General features: G+C 36.3%; 1 protein-coding gene across 2 annotated transcripts in view; it reads left to right on the plus strand.

Annotated features, from left to right (window-relative positions):
- The window catches only part of LOC137274188 (AF4/FMR2 family member 1-like), an 85,843-nt gene that overhangs the window by 21,742 nt on the left and 43,106 nt on the right, over window positions 1–20,995 (plus strand). For both annotated transcript variants that reach the window (XM_067807234.1, XM_067807235.1), the window contains exons 3-7: window positions 1,480–2,457; window positions 3,016–3,063; window positions 4,282–4,377; window positions 7,178–7,211; window positions 12,311–12,368. In XM_067807234.1, coding sequence (XP_067663335.1) covers window positions 1,480–2,457; window positions 3,016–3,063; window positions 4,282–4,377; window positions 7,178–7,211; window positions 12,311–12,368 — 1,214 coding nt within the window. The remainder of the gene's footprint in view (window positions 1–1,479; window positions 2,458–3,015; window positions 3,064–4,281; window positions 4,378–7,177; window positions 7,212–12,310; window positions 12,369–20,995) is intronic.

The following is a 20,995-nucleotide window of genomic DNA, read 5'->3' on the forward strand; positions in this document are numbered from 1 at the left end:
TCACAGGTGTCAAAGATCAATATTTTGCCCTGTTTGGAATGCTTTTCATCAGTAATCTTGTATGAAAATAATCTCTTACATTGGTGTTGATAAGGCAGAAGTCTTCTGATACCAATCTGATCAAAAAGTCAATTTTTTAAGGTGGAAGTTGTATATAAGTCCTATTTTTGATTATCACTTGGATTCTTGGCATTAAAAGTAAGTATTCAAAAGAGATGTGACTTGTGTTTGAACTAGTTTAATTAGCTGCCAATTGAAAAAGGGCTTCTTTGATGACTTGTTAGAATGTAACATTTGACATTTTTGTAATGTCTTGTACATTGGTACCACATACTGTTTTTTTTTTCAACAAAGATGATTTTCAAAATTGACATTGATATGAAATGCTCATGAAGGCTTGATGCAAAAGGACATTTTCATTGTTTTATTAATTTATCTTTGTTTTTGAGGATTGCTTGTGATTTTGTATTCAGAAATTAAAACAAGGATATGTATGTTGATAAGAAAAGTGAGCTTATCACCTTATATGTGATGTGACCTTACCAACTCTTGCCATATGGCATCTTTGAAGCCATCTTGTTCACTTTGGTGGTAAACTCACCAGCCACATGTCTTTGTCCTACTTGTAATATCTTGTCCTTACATACATGCTGAATTGAATAGAAAAGAAAGAACATTCTCCTATGAAGAAATCAATTATTGTAGTAAGAGTAAAGCCCCCAGAGAAAGAAAACATGTATTTGAATAATGTATTGCCTCTTTATTCCAGTACTGGATTCAAATTAGTGATGCTATTGCATGCAATATATTCATGTCTATCTAGACAGTGGTTTGGCATCAGTTGGAGATGTCTGGAATCGGGAGAGGGCAAGGCGAAAACACCAGCATCAGTCAATGATACAGTAGTAATCCTCTCAGGACTGCTTGCTGATTTACTGTTGTCTTACTGTGGGAAGCTGGTTGTAACACATGGTCAATATTTGAGCAGATTCATCGTCAGATTAACATGACAAGTTACCAGGTTTACTTATCTTTCAATTTTGATATCTCTGAGCTTAAAGTTGCTTAATTTTTTAACATTATTAACAAAAAATAGCATTAGATATTTGTGTCCCTTTAGCCACAATTATTAGGAACTGTTTTCAATATGCACAGTAGTTAGCAAACCTTATCGCTAACACATTAAACATCTAATGCAAATGAGTTTGTAGCTGGACAAATTCTTTCTTTCAACAACAACATAATAGTCATATTTCCTCAGTGGGATCTGTTTGATCTCAGTTTGTAGCTTGATGAGTTTACAACAAAGGCAAGATGCTTATTTTATGATGCATTTTGGGTATGGATTTACAAAAGAACAAAAGGCTCTGAACAAATTACTCTTCACCCTCATAATCTACCTGTTAGTAGCTACTGCTTGTAAGGGAATCTACTCTGAATCACACTGCAAATGTGACAGTCCTTTTTCTTTGATTGCAGGTCCAGAATTCAAATGAAGGTGATGACATGAACCAAAAGATTCGTCAGGTGCTTGGAGATTTTTCTGATTTCAAGAGCAGAGGTCCCAAGTACACAATAGGCGCAATGCCTACACCCACAACTCCTCAACCTCAAACCAGTAGCAGCAAGTTTTTTAAGCATCCGAGCACACAGAATGGTGCTTTAAGACATGGAGAAAACAAATCCACACATGACCACAGCCGCCGCAGTTTAGAGGGATCAGGGTACAAATCCCAGTCTGGTCAAAGCACGGATTTTGATCCTAAGCCAGTGGACATCAAATCTGGCCACGGACATAAACAACGGAGTGATGTGAAGTCTAGCCATGACCACAAAGCAGGGTACAGCGACAAGAGAAGTCGAGACCACAGTGCTGACTCCTCTTACAAAACAGGAAGAGAACACAGAAGCCATCATAGCAACCATGATCGAACTAGAATGCCCTCAGATGGGGGTGGGGGATCTGATGGTGGTGGGGGTAGTGGAGGAAGCAGGCGAAGTCACTCCAGTGAACGCTCCATCCATTCCAAACAACAGAGCAGCAGCCACTCCCAGTCATCCTCCTCTTCACAACAGTCTAGTCTGTCGAATTCCCAGTCCCCAGCAAAACCAAGTTTCTCATCAATGCATTCACCCGTGTCATCACAAAGCAAGTATCAGCTTCATAACAAACACTCCACAAGCCCTAGTCCTAGTCAAACTGCCAGCAAATCACAAACTTCATCCAACATCATTGTCCCATCTCCTAAAAAGTCACCAGGCTCAGCCAGCAAGCCTATGTTCCAGCCTAAACCTTCTTCTGGTTCTCACCATAGTACTTCATCATCTGCCCAAAACCAGGCCAGTAACATGCCTCTGAAAGAATCAACCACTCCACCAAATGGAATTGTCAGTCGGGGGCCCTTGGTCAAGCAACAACAGAAAAACAAACTGCCAAAGCTCCTCATACAGTCTGAGGTAAGATTTGTAGCTAAACACCTGGGCCCTTATCCTCAAAACGCTCATAGCCCTAAGAATTTTTAACTTTGAATGTTGCTAATGTTAAGAATGAGCTTACAATCCAAAATCTTTCAAGAATAGCTACTCTGTACATGTTCATTAAGCATTGTACCAGTGAAGGTCCCAGGGTAGAATAGACCTTCAGCAACCCATGCTTGCCATAAAAGGCGACTATGCTTGTTGTAAGAGGCGACTAACGGGATCGGGTGTTCAGGCTCACTGACTTGGTTGACACATGTCATCGGTTCCCCACTGTGCAGATCGATGCTCATGGTGTTGGTCACTGGATTGTCTGGTCCAGACTCGATTATTTACAGACCGCCGCCATATAGCTAGAATATTGCTGAGTACGGCGTAAAACTAAACTCACTCACTCACTCATTAAGTATTGTCGGCTTGTACAATTATTTTGTAAAAGGTATAAAACTCTGGCAGTATTAAAATGAAGAATGTCAATACACTTCTTTGATGTGAAATGGATACTATCACATCCTGAATTACCTCTTATCTTTTCAGAACAATGCCCCTTCTTTTGGAATTGAAGGTCTCCATGATATATTCAATGTAAGTCTATCTGTTGTTCATATTGTCTGATTTGATCAACTTACTTGATGACAAATAACTTCAATATGAAATAATGTGCAATTATAGTCTATCCCATGCTTTGGGATATTTGAATGTGGTTGAGGCATTGGCTTGTCATGCTGAAGATCTGGGTTCGATTCCCCACATGGGTACAATATGTACAGCCCATTTCTGGTGTCCCCTTGATGATATTGCTGGGATATTGGTGACACCATACCCACACGCTCACATGCTGATGTCACTTTTATTTGAGACTATTTAATTCAACATATATATATCTCTTTCTGCTCTGTTCGGTAGTTTTACCTGTTTACATATGAACAATAAACAAGCCTTTTTCCTCTTTCAAACACATATACTCACTCATGAAATTGAAGATAAAGAAAGTTGTTTATTTGTTTGAACATGTCAGGAACAAATAATACAGATCACCAAAAGTATCTTCAAAGCACAAACCACTTATAGTGAATTAATTTAGCAGCTGTGGACATAAATATTTTCACAATAATGGTCTCATTGGTGAATCTTCTGACCCACCTAAATATTCCAAATCACAAAGCACATCCACACAGGACAACAAACCTTTCTATCCATTATTGATAAACTTCTATCTGGCAGTGCTGGCTGCTCCCATGGGAGATCTTTTATGCTAAAAACAACTGTGCCAGGGAGGACTTCCCATCTGCGTAATCAGAAATTCAATTTGCTATGGGTGTCTTAACGTCCAGCAAATCAGAGAAAGAATAGATGGGATTTAACTGAGACCATCCTGTCATCATGAGAGTCCATTGCCCAGCCAGACCTTGATACACACCATCGATACAGCTAAATTAAATTACAAATATTGCTGAATGAATTATAACATCCACTCTCAGTCACTGTGGTAAAGATGTCTGTACTGGACTTCACTGATATGTTGTTTATTTTTGACAAATCAGTATGTGTCTGGAAAACAGTAGTACTTCATGTTATCGATTCCTATTTTATCAGTCAAATCTCATTAACACACTTGGTCATTATTTCCATTCATGTAAATGAAAAATATTTACAACCACCACCACCACCACATTATTTCTTTGCTGAAGTTCCTGAAAGTTTACCTGATAGTTAACAGACTGCCTTCCACTCTCATTTTCTTGAATTATTGATATTTCTATAAAAGGATGATTGCAATGGTAATCCTTATTTGTTTGTCAGGAAATGAGAAGTATCCCTGCACCTGTGTCAGAAATTAATACACCAAGAAAATCAGAGGAGAAACTGTCATTCCAAATTCCACCAAAGCTTGGAAAGGTAAGAAAGTGAAGGAGTCATTTTTATGAATTTGTTACCGTTTATGCTCTATACACAGCAATAATGCTGTAAATGGGACGTTAGATGGAGACAATAACGTCCATGTAGCTAGATATCCAGGCGGGTGGAATATCATATCAGTAACACTCTGCATGAAGTACTGAGGACTTCCCTCATACAATCTCTTTGCTTAGGTAAACACTGCACTTTGGTTGCACAGTGTAACTAAAGGGAATATGGGTCCTTGAGCCAATCACATGCCAGCTTTTGAAATGATTTGGCTTTTTCACCAACTCTATCAGAAAAATATTGCAAAAGAAAAACTCAACTGAAAACATACAAATCAGTTCAGCTGACATGACTTATTTAAGTGTCCTCAGATCTTCATGCACAGAGCTATCACATCAAAGTTGTGAAGCTGAACAAAATGTAATTGATCATCATTTGAAAACTGTGGTTTTATTGTCCCTACATACCATATGATGGATGTAAGAAGTGATTAAAATGGAAACCCAGTGATACTATGTGACAGCTTGTGTTTCGTGGAGTGAAATTACCAATCACAGGTTTGTCTGATGCGAGCTCTAGTCTTTGAAAAGGCTGTACAATACCTAGTGAGTATTTACTCAGTCATGACACTGCTGTAGAAAACACCTAACAGGGTCCACTGACAGAGGAGTTCAATAGCTGAGATGAATGCCATTCCAGTTTAGTATGATGACTTACCTGTCTTTTTAGACTTATCATATTTTAATGTCAGTTAACTTGGATGATAAAGAAATTTCAGAAAACTTTTGATAAGATACTGATGTGGAAACGGAATACTCACCAATCCTGCAAATGAAATTAATTCAGTTTGTGTTTTCACATAGGTCATGTGCAGTCAAGAGGTTTTGTTACATTATTTAGCTTTGTGCACTTCAGTAACAGCATGAAGAATATTCAGATATTTTTGCAGATGGATAGACATTAGGGATTTCTCTATTTATGGCCATTACTTCACTCTTTTCTTTCAAAGTGTTTTGTAATGTACCAAATGCAACATGCTCCTGATAACAACACAACTGATATTGTGCCAATCATTTATTTTTTAAAACATGAAAAACATAATTGTGGGAGGTTGTGGCATAAATGCCAATGTTGGACAGAGCAAGCATGCAGTAGCCATAAATACATGTCAAACTTGCAAAGACTTGTGCAAGTGCAACTAGACAGGGTAATAGGTATGTCCAGTTTAGGGCTTAACAATGTCAGCTTGCAAGAACCTACAACTCCAGCCATGCCACCAAATTGGAAAAACAGGCCAGACCCAAGATCAGGAAGGTCAAGAGCCAATTGGGCAGATGACATTGGCCAAAGACTGCTACATCTTGCAGATCCACCTCATGAACAGATTCACGATGGCAACATCAATGGTGACGACAGCAATAGGACACATTAACAGCAGATGAACAGTCTTTTGATGACTTGTTGTGGCTGGTATATGATCCTATCTCCTCCTCCTGTGGAATTGCTTTGTCTCATGTATACCATCAATGCAGACTGCAATGGGCACAAACTGTATGTCACTGGCAGCATCCTAACTGGAAAAGAGAACTCTTTACAGATGCATGTCATTTCAGAAACAATGTCAGAGTCTGAGTTTTTATTGCCAGAGAAGAGTGCAACTTCTGCCATACTGCATTCACTAAGTTCATACATTCGATGTAAGAGGCATCATGCTATTAGGCCAGTTTTGTTGCCAGAGAAACAACTTGACTGGGTATCATCTGAGGAAATATTTTTGCAGCATGAAAATGAGGAGTCAAACACTCACAGCAAGGCCTCACAACACAACCAGCATTTCTATGAATTTTGAGCTGAATTATTGGAAATGATATTCGAAATCAAGCTTTATCTAGGGAAGGCTCAGGGCCCAGTCAATTTTGGTGACCTTTCAAGAATGTTTCTCAATATTCAGTTTTGTTGTTACTATTTTTACATATTTTACAAACTATGACAATCATGTCAAGGTCAACTACTGCACAAAATATTAGGAGAGGTAGACCGGCCATGTTTTTTGTTGACATTTAACTTCATCTTGAACTACAACCTTCACTTTCATTACTTTTTGATTTTGATTTGATCATTTGCGGCACCGTAGTGGCAATGCTTAATTATCAAATGCAGTTGGCAATAACTTTCTTTTGCTTGGTAGTTTATTTTTCAGTTTGATCTTTGACATTTCACATTGACTCACTTGACCAATGAAACCAAAACTGATGAGGCTGAAATTTTCCAAGAGTTTCAAATAGTTGTTTTGATGAAGCTGTTACAGCAACAGTGTTGCAAAAGCTGGTAATGACCATTGTTCAGTCATTACTTGCTCACTTAATGGTGAGCTTGTGTTGTAGCATGTTTGTCCATCATCAGTCACCTGTCAGCAATCTTCTTCAAAATTCTTCTGAATTATACACTGACTAATGAAGCTAGAACATCACATCCTTGCTCCTATCCTGACACCACATTTTGACCTTCATATGACCTTCATATGACCTTTGATCTCTGACTATATTTCACACTCCATATTTGTTCAAACTAAAACAAATATTTGAATAACTGCAACTTTTGTAGCTTTGTCTTCAGTAATATTGCAAACCGTTGACAACTTCAGGTTAGCTACAGTGCAGTGGCACTATTTTTGTATCATTTCATACACATATTCATTAGGACATTTATATCTCTGTAAAAGAATTTTTCATAAGGTTGCAATGGTCTTTTTGTTTCATGTTCAAAGACATGAGTCCATTTTTTGTTACAGGATGTCTCACTTCCGAACGCCGACATTGGGACAGGTATGTGGCATGTTTTCATTTTATGTTAAGGTGTCTTGGTGATTTTTATGTAGTGCATAGTGACATTTCATTTATAATAAAGCAAAAACTGGCCATTCAAGAGAAATATGTCCCGCAACATTAGCCTGAAAGAAAACATTTGACTGAAACGTGATAATCACTCAGGTCATACAAGACTAGTAAAACAAGATGCTTGTCAGTATTTCATTGAAATTCCATTTCGAATGTTAATAGAATCATTGATCTAGACAGATGCTGTGTGACCCCAGAAGGTACTTATTATCTGGCAAACACTGCAGCATGATGATAGAAAACACAGTTATTTATATTATGCAATCACATGATAGCAGGCACTGACAACCATGCACGCACGAGGAACAGGTTGGTCAGAGATGGCTGACCGACTTTTCAGTTGTTGTGAGCAGGGACAAATAACAGTATGGGAAGCTAGATGATACTTGTCGGTATGTTCCTGTTGCACATTCATCCATGATTTTTTTTTGCCTTTTTTGATGATATGTGGAAATAGAAATGTATCTTTTCACTGAAAACAGTATTTATTCTGGATAGTGACCTGCTTGGCAATTACATTGTCACAGGACCCCTATGTTAACATGTGGGATATCTTGACTTATTTCTATGTATAGATTCTTGCGTAGGCAATGTCTTTCTGGCTGAAACTTGTTTTGTGTTATGACTGAGGTGAGACGACCACATGCACACCCACAAGCATATGAACACCTTTCCAGACAGACAGATGGAAGGACAGATGGATGGATGGACAGACAGACAGATGAACACAGACATGCTATACATGTTTGCAAGTAAAACAAAGTGAAAATTCAAACAGCTCTAAGTCGAAAATTCTGAAAGTGACACTGAGACATAGTATTTCTGCAGGTCCAATTTGAACAATTTATAATATGTGACTGATAGCACATACTTATGCCAGTATCAGAACATTAATTATATCAAATTGTATGATGATTCATTCATGATAGTATGATAATGTTCATTGATTTTTTTTACCATGTATACTGTCTGTGAATTAAGTGGTTTGACTGATGTTTATGAAGAGCAGCAGTGGGGCAAATAAATGATTGTAAATGTCACAATACGACAGGCCAGAGATATGTTGGCAGTTTCCTGGGCTAAATCAACCATCAGGTTTGTAAATAGCTTAACCTCATTCCTAGCATCACATACAAAATCCAGAGCTTTATGAAGGTCAAATTGAATAAATGAACCTGTATTAATCATTAAATTTGTGCTGACAGATATCAGTAATTAATCATTTAATGCACATATAATACACTAAGCTAAATTGTAGATTTTTCATTGGCAAATATCAGTGTGATGGTAAATTATAAAGCATTTAATATTGAGTTTATTCTCATGTGTCTTATCACAAAAATAGCAGGATATAGTAAAGAGTTATGAATATTCACCAGTCCTAATTTCAAGTGTTTTGTTTGCCATTTTTTCACATTCAAACACAAATATTGTGCCTGGTCATGTTACGGCTTAAATCAAACAAAAATTGTTTATATCAGCTTACTTGTAACATTTTAGATATTTTTTCTCCGTCCAATGTGTCATTTTCCAGTTCCATTTATCATTGCTAGTTTATATATACTCTGAATCTGGAAAAATATATGTCAAAAAGAATTAACAATTTTTCTCAAATTAAAGTACACACATGCATATACATACTTGTAATTGTGTTAAAGTGAAACATTCATGAACACACACAGTGATCTTGGTAGGTTTTGTATGAGTGCATGCAGAAATAAAATTGTAAATATGTAGTCCAAGTCTTTTGTGCATGAAATTTTCAGTACAATCCTAAATCGTGTTAAAATTTATTGTTTGTCTATATGTTGCAGTTTTGAAGTACTGTTTAAAATTATGTAGATCACAATCTGTATCCAAAACAAGGGTGCAGAATATTTTTTGAGTGGTTTTATAATTTTTTTGCTTGAAAAACACATTTCTGCATTAACGCAAACACTGACATAAAGTAAACCCTGTTTCTTCTCACCTCCAGAGAGCTTTATGTATTTAGTTAATAAGGTTACACTGGATGTTATTCTGTTGCACATCAAGTTTCCATCTATTCTCTTTGCTGATCTGTCAGTTCTCTTTGTTACCATATTCATCAGCATTATGTCACAATTATTCTTTTTCTCAGTGGATGCAGGGGTTTTATTTGATTTTGTCCTTTAAAAACTCTTGACAGTAATTCAACAACCAGAGAATTTTATGACTAGCATGACAGCATTCATTAATATAACATGAAAATGTCATGGTTCCATAGAATCAAATGTGCAATGGTTTGGTTATGATAGACCAGAAAATGGCCCCAGTAAAAGACTAAAAGCACTCTTATGCTGCAGCTGTTGAAAAATGTTGATGTTTGTTACCATGGATACAAGACCACTAACTGTGGCAGGAGCTATTAAGAGATTTTATCATTTGTTAGTATGGTGGAGATGAAATGTTCTTTATGTAACCCAAATGTACAATAAATATGTCACAAAGCTGAATCTAGTAATAAATGCTTTTTATCTGCTTAGTGCAACAATGGATCAGGGTTTGGTTGACAATAATGAAATTTATTGAAGAATCTATGTTTATGTGGCTAAAGTACAGTACAATGACCTAGGAGGGGAGATGTTTCCAAACGAATTGTATTTATACTTGGGGCATCTGAAAGCTTGGATTATGGAGACTTTGAGGCAGGAGATTGAATAAGAAGAGAAACACCTTTGATGACTAGTGAAATAAAAACAGTACCAAAGTTTTGCCTATTTCATCTGAAAATTTTGGAGGTATGGAAAAAAAAATTTCCTGACATGATTGTGTCATTTGTCATAGTACTTATACTAGTTCTAAGATGCGACACCACTTTTGGGCATATCTCATGACAACAATAAGTGAAAACAAATAATATGAATAATGTCTTAGCCTGTGTGTAGAATTTCTTTGATACAACAAATGTAGGTAACTTCTTTGAGAGGCATTTTAGATGTTATATGGGTGAAAGAAACCAACTTCTATAGATAGTCAACTTCTCTATTGCAAGAAGTGCAGTGAAACATTGGACTCATTTCAATAAATAAGTTGACTATCCATAGAACTCGGTGTTCCTTATGTAGATAAGTTTGACTGTACATTTGTAGTTTAGCAAAGCTTGTCATTCACTAGTTAACAGCTTTCCTGACCTTACTAAGACTATCTCAAGGTATTCGTTGCATTAATTTTGCATGTTTATCAGGTAATAGAGTAAACATTGTGGTATGGCATCTTTTGTAATTGTAATTTCTTCCAAGGGTCATGCTTTAGAAATCTAACTTGGGATGAGTTTGATATCTGTGAAAATACCATCAATATCTGTACAAGAGTACTAGCAAGCAGAAACGATGCACAGCTCAGTTGTCTGTACCAATTGTCTGTCAAGGAGTATCTTCATTAGATGTATATAACATATGGCTCTCTTATTTACTGAAACATTTTGTTAAAATTACTTCTATAAAATCGTATTTATGAACAAAAACTGTTATGTTTGTCTCTAGTATTCTGTGTGCTAATGATATCTTCTGCATGCAATGGCAATGGCCCCTATCAATGGAATGATGTCTATGAACTCAACAAGTGAAAGGGAGATAACTCTTGCTGATCGTAAAATCAGCCTCCTCAGTTCTCTTGAACTATTGTGATAGTATTAGAAAGCCTGGTCCAGCTCCACTGATATTGTGATAGCATTTTCTGCCTCATCATTGATTATTTATAATCATTTATGCAATGTAGTATTACATGCCTAGCTGATGAATGTAAGAGCCTGGTGGCAATGCTACACAAATCACAATTGATAAAAACCTGTTTCTTTGTAGGTAATTGATGCTGGACTATCAGAATTGTACTCATAGATTTATGAATTATTGTTCTATTAGCTGGTAAATTGGGAGTTAGGGGAGTGAGACACCGGAAAAAGAAAAAAACTGAGCAGCATCATATTGACATGAATGTATTGATTTGAGGTACGTTTTAATAGGCGAGAGATGGGATATGGCTTCATCTTATCAGTCTCTTCACTCTTTATTAGGCTGTGTGGAGCTGACTGTTTTGTAAAAGAACAGATTAAAACAGTTTATGTCCACTTTGCATGATGCATTCAGAATGTCATGTAGTGATTAATCATTGGAAGCTTATGTGTCTGGTGCTTTCCTTTTGTATTCTGTGAATTATCCTCTCATTGATGCATTTTTACAGATGTCTGCAATTTATGCTCTGCATTTTTAGATTTTCTCAATTATTTTGCACAAATATATTGTTTTCATTGGATGGATGTTATCATTGTCTGATTTTTAAATGAATTTAGTTGTAAAAATTTGTTAATCATGAATCCCAAAACAATAATTAACATGAAGAAGTGACTTCAGCCAAAAGCAGTTTGAGCTCTAGGAAATTTCATATTTTTGTTTTACCTGGAGAAGAAAAAAAGAGAAGAGTTTTCTTGAATATATATAGACATGCTCACTTTTTACACCAAAAAATGACTTCCACATAGGATCAGTTGAGGATCGTCATCATTTATTGACTGATTTTCTGTTGACATTTGTGTAGCACATGACACATTGACTGATTCAAGAAGACGAGACTGAATTTCCTGTGAATGCAAATGATGCTTCTGCTGAGATCTTGAGTGTGTGGATTATTTTTAAACAAACATTGTTTCACACAGAACCAACTACTGTCATCATGCTTAGGCATTTCCAGTGTCAGTGCCACCAAGTGAAAAACAAAATGGGATTCTCTTATATTTCAATACTTACTGACTCTTGTATGATCCTAGTTTGTTGTGAAGAAAATACCATCATTTAGAAAGAGATTTTCACAATTTCACTTTCTCTATAGCTCTATTATGTTTCATATCACATGCAGATCAAGAGTAAAAAATATCATTTAAGATTTCTGGTTGTGTGGTATATGCTGCTGACAGTTATTGGATGTTGGTGTTGACTTTTTCCTACCAAGTTTCCAGTTTCAATGAAAAGTGTTTCCCTTTAATTGGTTATCCCTTTTCTGTATACTTCCAGCAAAACCAGAAGATGAAGAAGAAAAGTCACAAGTGTCTTCTCTTGGACTATCAGAAAAGTAAGTAATTTGTAGAACTGTTGTAAATTTAGATGCTTACTTATTGATCCAGAACTATTATGTGTGAAATAGAATTTGAATAGGATTTCATCCTTTCAAAATGTGCAAACATTAAACAGCATGTTGGACCAAGTGACACACAATAATTTCTTTGAACAATTTCAGTCATGAAAATTATGAAGCTTCTTATCAGAAGCATCCAACATATAGCATGTGTACTCTGTTAAAGCTTATGCTTAACACACAAACACCAGCATGACACTCTTCAGATTTTGAATGTATATGCAGCTTCAGATAGACACAACAGCATGCGCGTTGTGTGCCTTAAGCTGGGACAGTAATGCAGCCTACTACATGCATTAAGGCAGTATAAGAATTGGTGGTCTTCCTGTCTAATTTGAAAGTTTTTGCTTTACTGATTTTTTTAGGGGGACATTAATGCATTATGAATAATGACATAATGTGAGACCAAACTTATAAAAATATGTCAATTATCCTCATGATATAGTACTGGACTCAAGAGCTCAGAAATCAAAATGTTTGAGGGACATATTCTTAAAGGGCACATGCAACATAAAATACAACTTTGCAGATTCTGATACCTTTGGGTATGCACTTACCGAAACAAATCATTGAAAATTCCAATTCAACCTATAAAGTTGGGAAAAAAAATGCAATGAAAAAAAGCCCGCTAAATCAGAGTTAAAACGATTCACTAGTTTTCCCCTAGCGCTGGGGGGAAAAGGTGGTTTCAACAGCAATGCTGCGCTGCGCTCATAATGCATGCACAGTGAGTAGTTTTGCGGAGCTTGAAACAGTATGCCTGCCCAGAGTATGCGATCGTGAGCAGTAGTCTAATATTGGTTGTGTACATAAACAAGTAAATGATCTACTCTTACATAAAAAAACCCCAAAACATGTTGATTGTGCTAAGCAAACTCTGTCACAAAGAAAACCCAATTTTTGGTTTATTGACACCTCTATGTCTGCCTGCCTGTCTGCTAATGACAATATGCAATGCACAACTTCAATTACTGCAATTTGAAGTTAACACCCATGGCTTATAAGTCATGAACAAAGAGCTGACTAGGTATATCGGCAAATGAACCAGTGCCCACTGGTGCCTGTGACCTTTAAGGATTTTGAACATTATCAATAATGGTAATGATGCTTAGAATACTACCTTCTAGAACTTGAGGTTTAGGACCTTCCTTACATCCTCCAGGTACCATTGAGTACTTAGCACCTAAGGAACTTTATGAAAAATTGAGGTTTTCCCCATGCTTTTGCTAAGGGAGAAAACTCTCACAGATGTGTGACCACAAAGAGGAAAGAGAACACAGTCCTTGGACTTTTGAAGTTTGTGTTCAAATCAAGTGGTTGATTATATCAGAATTGTGTTTCAGAAAAATATGGCAATCAAGTATTAGAGATAGTATTCTAATCATTATCATTGTTGATCTTGTTCAACATTTTACAACACAGCTGAACAATACCTAACCAGTATTTGGTTGTACAATGCTAGTCATTATATAATACATGTTGTGAATTATCGTTGCTTGACTTTGCATCTTATGAAGCAGCTATTAAAGTTTCCATGGATAGAACCGATAACCATTACATTAGCAAGGTTCCAGTCCTCCTAGCAGAAGGATTACTGTCTGTGTGCTAGTAAAGTTTTGTCAATTTGAATTAGGTTTCAACAAAACAGGTTCTTTATTTGATGGTGTAAATTGTTTAATTTTTAGCTTATCAACAATAGTTCACTTCACTATCGGCTACAATAAAAAATCAAATTCAAATAATGACAGCTTCTACTTTCGTGAACCTATGGGACCAGGAAGGTTTCACTGATGTCAAAATCAGTGCAATGCTTGAGTGGTCATGGCATGAAAGTTGTGCCTCTTTGTAAAATGGTTTAGAATTTCAGTTTACAGAGATTAAAGAAAACTTGATCATGTTTTCTCAGCAGTTCAAAACAAGCTAAAGTGGATTAGTTTGCCTTAGGATCAGTTCTGTGGAATAAGATGATCCCACACCTCCAATGTGATATTTTGTATCTGTCCATTTCATCACTGTGGATGACCCTACATTGAGTCACTAACACTTTAAGCTGAATTATTGTTTTATTCTGATAAAGTCAAGAGGGTTTCAAGGGGGGCCCTTTCATGCTGAGGGTAGAAAATGTCACAGGTGTTAAGCTGTATCAGTTTCATGTTCCACTAGTGATGTCAGTTGTCATCACTGGTGTTGTACAGCAATTTCTTCTTTGCCAGGAACCACTTTTGTGTGTAAACTTTCATTGTTCTTGGATTCCCTTTTCATAGCATATATTTTGAATAGATACAATTCAAACCTGCTTTGCCTCAAACACAATTGCCCAGCCAGCTGATGCTGTGGAAAACATGCATGGAGTGCCTCATTTTCTGATAGCATTTTATATGGCAATATTCTTTGCATCATATGACATTTAAATCATCAGTGCATTGCCAATTTTTCCTTAAATACAAGTCTACATATATTGTTGTATTGAAATACAACATTTACACCAGAAAGAAACCTGATTTTCATAATATCTGATTGCATGATATCTTACCTGTTAAAATGAAATCAGTTCCCTTTTTAATCATACTTTCAAGTGTTGGAAAAGGCATGTATTGGAGCTTGTATATAAAGTATCATTGACTTTCAAGAGGATTTTGTTGTTGCTATATATTTTATTTCATGAAGTTAGAAAATATGAAATGAGAACAACCTAATCTGTGTTTAAATTCAATTTATACATAGTTGAATTATTGATATACCAAATTGATTACTTCTGTGCAATGAGCTAGCTTGTTTCTTGAGATGGCTTGACACTGAGGTTTTTTTTTTTTTTTTTTTTTTATTGGTTCATGTGATTACACATAGTACAAAACACAGGTACATATGGATGGATGATATACAGAAATCATATCAACATTTTGGTAATAGACATATACAGGTTGATATAGGTGATTGGTAGGTATACAGGAAGATTAAAATTTATCCAAGTACTGGGAAAAGAGGGCCCCATTTATGACTGAAATGATCTATTTTATTAGTTTTTTGGCATATATGTTTCTCAACAAAGAATATTTCTTTTAGGGTTTTTGTAAATGAAGTCATATCAGGATGTATATTCTTAATACTACATATGTAAATGTGTCTTTTGGCTGCAAGGGTGATGTGGTTTAGTAATGTATTTCGGTTTAGAGTACCAAACCAAACCATATGTTTTGTAAAGTGAAATGGCTTGACACTGAGGTTGCCTGATGCTTTCAGTGGAGTTAGCTCAGATGATAGTGACTCATCTGTTGTGGTTTTCAGCTATCCACTTCTGTATGGAACATAAGCAAATGCACTGACTGACCTTACATGAAACAGACATGAAGCAGTATGTAACAGGAAACTTGTGAATGTGGGTTTTCAGACAACACACGTGTGTTTCTGCTTCACCTTAACACTCATAATGCACATTCAGTTTGCAGTCCAAATTGTTTTTATTAAAATGTTACAAGTCTTTTACAACTCTGTTATGAGCAAAATAAGGTTTGTAAGATATTTTCTTACAATTTTGTTGTAAGTCAGATCATTCATTTTAATGAGGTGAAGTTATATTGTTGCTCAACTAAGCAGATTAAGTATTTCTTTGCCTGCTTTTGATTTTCATTCTTCAGAGTTACTTCCCTTGGTATACATTTAACTGCATGAGGGAGTTGTATGTCTCGAATCAAAATGAAATCATGCGTACAGCCTACATAAAAGTAAATGGGGGCATGCCATATGGCTACTGTATGTAGAAGACTGTGATTTGTTAGCTCAGGTTGAGAGATCCACCTCTGCTCATCTGGTTACAAATTGTAAGTGGAAAAATTTTTGTCTGTTAAGTTAAAACAAAATCAGACCATTATGGGTATGCAATTGAAAACTGGCCTTTTAGGACCAGCACTATCTATCCATTTGTTGTTGAGTCACTCCTGCAACTCGATCATCTTACCAGTGTTTTTCTTACTACCTGAGGGAGTGATGGCAGTAGCTGCATTCTTTAACAGCAACTATTGTATACACAGCTTGTCATGCTGAACCCTTTGTTTACTCAGTACAGGAATTGTTTTGTAACACAAGCATTGTCTGAAGGAGAAGGCAAATTCTAAAACAGAATGATGCCCTGATTTTTCTTGTCTTGTTGCTTTTGTTTAATTTAAGACATCATAGAAAATTTGATGTGTCAGTTGTGACCCTGTCCCCCTGGTTAGAAGGGCACACTGCTTGTCTGACACATTATTGCAAACACTGTTATGTGGACACAGTGCCTGGTATGATGGGGAAGTTCAGCTTAGTGCACGATTGTCGGGCAACCAAACTCTGATCAATACCATGGCAGCTTGTATGCCGGTCGCCTACTGGCTTTGCTTCGCGCAGCCAACACTACAACCCTCTTTCTGCATGCATTTGCTGCTGAAATCTTTCACACTACTTGCCTGCAGGCCAAAAATGGCTGATTTGCAAGATAGATGTTGTTTACAAATTTAGCTCCTGTCGACTTTAGTGCAAAGATTTTGTGTGTACATTGGCTAATGGGATAATTTATGGATACCGCTTGTTACAATGGCTGTGCTGCCTGATGTGAACTGCTTACTTCATGGGTAAGGTGAATTACTCAGCTCTCAAGCTCACATACCTATGTACATCAATAGCAACATGTAAGTTCGCCTATCGTGCTGTACATGACCAAGCTCTGTTTACACTGCTACGTTGACATTGTGTTTATGGCCCCTTGAATAGACAAGGATAACAACATCTAAATAAAAGAATTTACAGCATGTATTCACATCTACTGTCACTTTGATGTGTAATTGTTTATGTGGATAATCCAGTAATATTCATTGAATATCTATCATTTCAGAAAGAATGATTAGATTTTATTTTCATTTTTTTGGTCAGAATTTTCTATAGGTAATTGATGCATGTGTTTGGTGATAAAAACTTTAGTTTTTTGTGATTCTATTGATTAATCTTGTCTTGAGACATTCTTTACTTGTTTGTGATGGTTTGTCTAAGTTTAAATTTTCAGCCCTACTTGGCATTAAGAGTGTTCCTTCATGGCCCAGATTGTTGACATTATTCACATTGCTGATGTTTTGTTGGGCCAATCAGCTAAACATGTAAACAAATGCCTACATCAGCCCCTTTTTTCTGTGAGGATTGCAAAAAAACACACAAGACATTCATTTTAGATACTTTAGTTGCTACATGAAAAAAAACAACTGTAGTGTCCCTGTAAGGTATCATTTGTATGTTTGTAGTCTGAAATATTTAGCAGTAAGAGCTTAATTGGGCTTTTTAATGTTGTTCATGTATTGACTTCTCAGATCATGTTTCTTTTGCAGTATGTTTTTATGTTTATATTTTACATCATCAGTTTTCTTCTCATTAAGAACAAGACATTTTGAAAAGAAGGCATGTGAAATGAACCAATGCTTGTTGTAAGTGGCTAGTGTTATGAATTGATTATAATCTCATAACTGAAGATTGATTCATTACAATCGATCAATCATTGAAAATAATTGTCTGGCATCATTTATCAGCATCCCTGGTTATGTTTGTGAGTGCACAATAAATAACAAAAAATCCCACATAGTTCTTTGGAGGATTTTGCATAATTGCACAAAATGCATTTGCAAATTTTACATCTTTGAAGGATGACTAGTATCATATGACTGGACTTAAGATAAATTCAGTCCTGACTTTGAACGAACTGGTAGTGGTTACGAACTTTAACAGACATAAACCAACCTTATGAAAAATTGTGTCAAAAGCAATTAAGTGTTCCAAAATTGTTTATGTTCGATTATGAGAAAACATGGTCGTTCAGTCATTTTGACCAATCTTTGATTATTTCAATTAACCGGACTACTGTAATTGGCAACCATACAGATGAAGTGGCAACACTCTCTTACCTGATGTTGACAGCATGTACCCCACAACCTCATGGATTCTCTTGCAAACACTAATCACTAAATTGTGTGGTCTAGACTCAGTTCATTTGTCTGCCACCATACAGTAGGAAACATGATGAATTTGGCATTAAGTCACAAACAAATTAGGCATAGCTCTAATCATATTACGTGAATAAAATAGGTGTAAGATGGATTCATATTGCCAAGGGAATGCACCAATAATATGATTTTTTTTTTTCTTACAGAACATGACATGTTTCATGATAACAAAACTGGAAAAATTATTCTGAAAGTGTTGGAAGTTTTTACATACAGCAATTACAGTGCCTGTAACAAAACTTTAAGCTAATTTGTTTTATATCAGTATTTCTTTGTTTTTGATTTCCTTAGATTTTGTTAGATCAAATTAAGGTTTGTATTCTTAAATAAAATGTTGCCCCTTAATTTTTTGGTTCACCCAGACTTTCCTCTTGCCAAATGTACATCATGTCCAATGAGAAAGCTGGAAATGTGATGATACTCTTAGTCTCTAGATGTTGTTGCTGCTACTGCTGCAGTTGTGACTGATTTAATGTCTCTCTTCATGTCTAGACTCCAAGTAGCAAGATCACATTCATGGACTTGTGCTAGTGTCATGTCACTTGGAAACTAATTGGTCAGACTGTATAAACCACTGTTGTTTGGATTTAGGAAATAAGTAAGAATGTAAAAGCAAAATGGTTTGCTGCACATCGAACTAATTGTCATGAAGTCTGGACAATTTGTCTTTACTGTGATGAGTCCCTATATAAGAAGAAATGTTCTGCTACTGCTAATGTTAACTTGATGGAGCTGTCCAAAAATGGTTGTCCTGAATAAAGTACCTCAGATGCATTTGCTGAATTTTCATATTGGTTCCTGATGAAACCAGTGTAAGGCTTATACATTGGTTATTAATAGGACCATTACAGATTTGCTGTGCAATTTGATGAAGAGGACAATTACGATAAATTTAGATCATTTATATTTCAGTAGAACTATTCTACTCATCTGCACATGTAAATGCATCTGTTGCAGCATATTTGATCATAGTGGAGATCATATGAAGAATTTCAGTGGTTAACATTTTCTACAGTGAGCACCTCGCAACAAATAGCTTTTAATAATATTAAATAATATTTCCCCGATATAGCATAGAATATTCCTAAATTCATCTAAACATAAGTGGTTTGTTCACATGGAACAACACTATGATAATCCTTTAGATACTATAGATAGTTGAGTGTGTTAGACGTGCTACGTGACCTTAAGCAATAGAGATCGGATCAGCTGATACTGTTATGTCCATACTACTTCACCAATAAACACATGTGATCTCATCAGGCATGTTTCAAGCTTTACTAATCTTATTCAAACACAACAGGAACTAAATGTGATTCTGAATAAGAAATGAGGGGCAGTAGGGTAGCCTACCGGTTAAAGCTTTCACTGGTCACGCCAAAGACCTAGGTTTGATTCTCCACATTCGTACATTATGTGAAGCCCATTTCTGGTGACCCCTGCCAGGATATTCTTTAAATATAGCTTAAAGTGGTGTAAAACCCTACTCACTCACTTACTGAATGAGAAATGACCATGTTTTTAACCTTTAATTGTTTGATTCAACATTAATCTGTTCATGTACAAAAGCTTAAAGGTTTGATACTGCTGGAGGTTTGGATTTACTGCAAGCAGGAGGGTTTCCAAACACCAACCCAAGTCACTGTTTTGGGATACAGGTTTTCTTAGTGTTTGCAATCTGGGTGCAATGTTAAGTGTGGCAGTGACCTTACCAACACAGCCAAACAATGGTAGGAAGTAACGCACACCCTGACATGCCTCTGCAAGAAACAATTCTAATATCCTCACAGGCTTCCAGGGTGGACTTCATTCCACTTTTTTTTTTCTTGGATCACATTCACAACAAATTACCAAATTTGTATGTTTTAAGATCGAACAAGCACCTCCTTATGTGACCTCTTGAAGCTGAAAGACGCGAGTGTAGAGCTTTGTGAACATTTCATGTAAAGCACTATTCTGTCTCAGTCCCTGAACCACATTATATCCCTGGCTAGCCCTGACTGCAGTGATAAATCCCCAAGTGAAGCAAGTCTACATTTCCCCAGGTTCAGAATATGAAGGGTATGGGTCCTAGATTTAAGTGCACAGTACATCTGATATCATGGACATCATTTTCACAAGTGATGGGTTATTTGACCCTGAAGTACTCACACTGCCATGGATATTTGTAGTTACTATGTTTACCAAGGACAGAGAGGGTCTGTACTTGTTGATTGATTGACATGGAGTAATTTGACTATGAGGGTGTACAAACATCTCATTACTGTCCTTATGAAGGTGAACAGTTTTCAAAGAAAACATGATCATACATGTTGTTTCTGTTGTTGTCTCCCGTCTCGTCAGCTTTCACCAGTAGCGTTTGTGTGACATACATTTGTGATTTACTGCCCATATGGATGGCTGTTCTACATGTATTTTTCTCCATTGCAGCTTTGCCACTCCCTGTTATTTTGTCAACTTCAAGTTCCTGTCTTAATACACTTGACCTAATTTGTGGCTTACACTAGCTTTGGGACAGTTGTATTAACAATGTAGATCTGCTTGCTG

The sequence above is a fragment of the Haliotis asinina genome, chromosome 2, assembly GCF_037392515.1.
Source record: "Haliotis asinina isolate JCU_RB_2024 chromosome 2, JCU_Hal_asi_v2, whole genome shotgun sequence".
NCBI classification, from domain to species: domain Eukaryota; kingdom Metazoa; phylum Mollusca; class Gastropoda; order Lepetellida; family Haliotidae; genus Haliotis; species Haliotis asinina.